This window comes from Orycteropus afer, unplaced genomic scaffold (genome assembly GCF_000298275.1).
Source record: "Orycteropus afer afer isolate SDZICR_OR568_19922 unplaced genomic scaffold, OryAfe1.0 scaffold00446, whole genome shotgun sequence".
Lineage (NCBI taxonomy): Eukaryota > Metazoa > Chordata > Mammalia > Tubulidentata > Orycteropodidae > Orycteropus > Orycteropus afer.
The window spans coordinates 1,523,617-1,527,432 of NW_006922033.1; the positions used below are offsets into that span (position 1 = coordinate 1,523,617).

Sequence of the window (3,816 nt, forward strand, 5' to 3'; positions counted from 1 at the left end):
AGTTATTTCACAAATGTTGTATTTCCTCCCTCTTTATTTGGATATGCCATGTCCATCTGAAAAACGTCCACATGCCAAAATGTAAGTCATATGAACCAATGTCAACTCATTTATTCAATAAATTTTTAATGGATGCTTTTTATGTATTAGACATTATTCATAATTTTTAAGCCACAAATTAATATATTGATTGTCTTTTTCTTTCTGTTCTTGTTTGTCTCTCTGCCTCTCCCATGGCCCTGTCCTCTCTAGTCTGAAGTTTCCTGGATCCCTAACAAACACTACTCGGGGATCTATGGTCTGATGAAGCTCGTCCTGACCAAGACCCTGCCTCCCAACCTGGAACGGGTCATCGTCCTTGACACTGATATCACCTTTGCTACTGACATTGCAGAGCTCTGGGCTGTATTTCACAAGTTTAAAGGTAATGGTAGCTCATTCTTTTTGGTATCTTTGTAGGTGCTGCCATGCCAAGCATAGGATCTTTTTTTTTTTTTTTTTTTTTAATGAGGTCAACTCTAATGTGCTCTTGATAATGAAATGGATAAGGAATTACAAATACAGTTTCATATCAACCCTACTTCTATTTGAAACATATTAGGGTAAATCTAGAATTTCTTTGCATTTCTTCAGTGGACCCTGATCTCAGGAGAGATAAGGCCTGGATCCCTAAGAAGAACTGAATTTGTGATGCTTTGTAGCAAATATATACCAAATATATCCATTTTGTCTGCTTTGAGTATTGATACACCTAAGTAGAAGATGGGCATTCCTTCTTGTTTTCTTTTCATCACATGATACCTTGATTGCCTGGAAACTCTGAGAGGTAATGGAGATAGGTATTGATCAGAAAGTGAAGATGTTCCTCTGGCTGCTGCTTTCATTGGTGGTGCGATTTATCATTTTAAAGAGGTATATAGGTTTACTTTTATATGACCTTCCTTCTAGTCTGCTTAGTTTCTCCAAAACAGTTATTGTAACTTTTGTCACCGCCTCAAGGTATATTGAGAGAGTATCCGTTGAGATTTTGCGAGCCCACTAGCATATTGAACTCTGTTGTGGACACATGAGAGTATGATGTTAATACTCTCATCCAAATAGCGTCCTTAAATTTGTATTATTCTAAAATCCCACTCTACTTTGGACAAATACATTGAGATAACAATTTGGCAACATGATCATTCTTTTTTCATATTTCTTTTTTCTCTTTATTTGTCCAAAGGCTCTCTGGCTTCTGTGGTTAAAAGTCCCTTCTGACTCTTCTCTGTATCTCCTTATCTTCTGATAAGGAGCACCACTTAGCAATTTTAAACTATAGCACTTTAAAGAATCCCAGGATTTTCCAATAGAGCTCTGTTTCCATTCTTGCCCACTCCGGTTTCTGCTGGCTTCCTTCTCTGAGCCCCCTAACAAGTTGATGTTGAGTCATTTCTGACTCACAGTGACCCCATCTGTGTCAGAGCAGAACTGGGCTCCAACCTTTCAGTTAGTGGCTCACCTTGGGACTAATTGAGAAAAGCCATCAGTAAGCTATGGGGGTGCTGTTATGACCCCGGGACGCTTTTTCTTGCTAGCTCAAAATTTACTTTCCTTACAGATGTCAGTAATGACACTAACAAAAAATCAATTCATGAAACTATTGAGCCGGTGTGTGCCTCAGCTTCTTAATCTTGTTTCCATAGAATGCTTAGTTTTGCCCTGTTATTTTACAAGGAAGTCACAGAAGCTGAGAGGGATGCAGGATTGAGCTCCAGTTGACATCAACTGCTTGTGCCCTGGCTTCCACCCACTGCTCCTACCATATCCCACTGTTACTTCTGCTTTCAGATCACAGTGACCCCATTGGGGGCCCTCTTGCTATGACTACATGTATTCTCTTTGTACTTCTGTGCTAATTTTTCAGACATTTATTGCATCTGGACCACGTGTCAAAGGTCCCTGCATGGTGCAAATGAGTGGTGCTTGACGGCTAACCAAATGGTTGGCAGTCCAAACCCACCAGGGGTGCCTCAGGGAAAGACCTGATGATCTTTCCATAAAGGTGGTGGTGGTGGTGGTGGTGGTGGTAGTTGTTCATTGAGCCCATTCTGACTCAGGGCATCCTCAGCCAAGAAAAGGTTGTGGAACTCAGTCCTGCTCTGTCACACATGGGTCACCGTGAATCAGCATCAACGTGACTGCAGTGGGCTTGATTTTTCAACTGTGTGGCAGGCAGGGCACTGGGCTCTGAACTTAAAAGAGCTAAGTAAGGGGCAGTGAGAGTCATCCCTTCCCCAGGAGGAGTCAGGGGAGGTTGCAGGGAAGGCGTCGTGGAGAAGGTGCTAATCATGCTTCTGCTTGTTGGATTAAATGGTGGGACTTGGGTGGTTGATGCCCAGATTCCCCTTTAAGAATAAAGGGCTTGTCACGCCACTGCTGGAAGTGCTGCCTTCAGATGGCCCTCTGTTATCAGCTCCCTTTGGGGATAGCCTCAGATGAAGGCTACATTGCCCACCCCTTTCCTGGAGCACTCCGTAGAGTCAAATGACTGATGCATGTGGGATCCTGTAGGATCAGCTGTGACACCCCACTGAGACTACCTGACAGTCCAGTTTCTCCCTTAGCTTAATCCTTCCCTTCCCTTCTCTTCCTTGACCCCCTCCCTTCCCCTCCCCATCCCATAGGTATTGGTCCTAAGAGCAATTCCTAATTGCTGACTTCCATCTCAGAGAAACACAACCTGCAAGACACATTTAGAGCTCTAAGTCTCCCTTGTTGTTGTTGTTGTTATGTTCCGTCCAGTTGGACCCAGCTCATAGCGACCCTTCCTTGGGTTTCTGAAGCAGTATCACTATGGAAGTAGATTACCCAACCTTCCTTCTGAGGAGTGGCTGGTGGGTTTGAACCACCAGCCTTCTGGTTAGCAGTCAAGTGCCTTAGGCACTATGCCATATGTAATTTAGCAAGATCACTGGGAACAGCTGGTCCAAGATTATACATCTATAGTTTTGGAATTACCTTTATTTCATCCTGGCTAGGACTGGCTATAGTTTACACAGGGTCCTTCTAGCTGCCAAATGGTTTTCTGACTGTTGTAAGAATTAAACAAACCCAGTCCCCACCCCTGTGAAATTTGTATTTGAGTGGGAGAAACAGACAGTGGGGTTTAGAAGCTACTAACAACACTAATAATCAGGATGTTTAAATATTCCCGATATCATCTGTGGAGGGAGGAGAAGCTACCAGAAGCTCCTCCTGCTCCCATAGCTGCCCTGAGGATTCACATTTGAAGGGCTTTCAGGTTCAAGGCAGTTCTTAGGGCTGAGCCTAGTGTATGTGCCAAGGTCAAGATAGGGACAAGGGGAACTTGAATGTAGGGAGCTAAGTTAATGAGCTGGGTTTTACTTGTTCATCCTCTTACTGGTTTATTTCTAGCATTTCTTAAGCCCCCACTGTGCAGAGGAATATATTAAAAGCCATTGTTATTTAAAACCACAGAGAACAGCAGCACCTGCCTTCAAGGAGCTCATAAACAAGCCAGATGTGAAATTTTTATCTATTAACAGCAAAAGGATAGAAAATACATCTGAGGTTTCCCACGCCCACCCTGATGTTTCTGGGCAATGCAAAGGTGAGAAAAGAAAAAGCTGTTCATCTCTTCTCCACGCACCATGCTTTTGTAGTTTTTTGCTGATTATTTGTTCCTGAACTGGAACCCTCAGAAGCCAGGTCACAGAGCAGGACTACATCCCCTTAGGACAGATCATAAAGGTAAAATATTCTGGTCCAAGGGAAGAGTTCATCTCCCATAAGGGAAACTACAGTCAACTTTTTTTG

At 43.2% G+C, this 3,816-nt stretch overlaps 1 protein-coding gene across 1 annotated transcript in view; it reads left to right on the forward strand.

Annotated features, from left to right (window-relative positions):
• LOC103208507 (LARGE xylosyl- and glucuronyltransferase 1) overlaps positions 1 to 3,816 on the forward strand; it is a 705,596-nt gene that overhangs the window by 331,656 nt on the left and 370,124 nt on the right. The window contains exon 5 of the mRNA XM_007954215.2: positions 253 to 424. Within this exon, the coding sequence (XP_007952406.1) occupies positions 253 to 424 (172 nt within the window). The remainder of the gene's footprint in view (positions 1 to 252; positions 425 to 3,816) is intronic.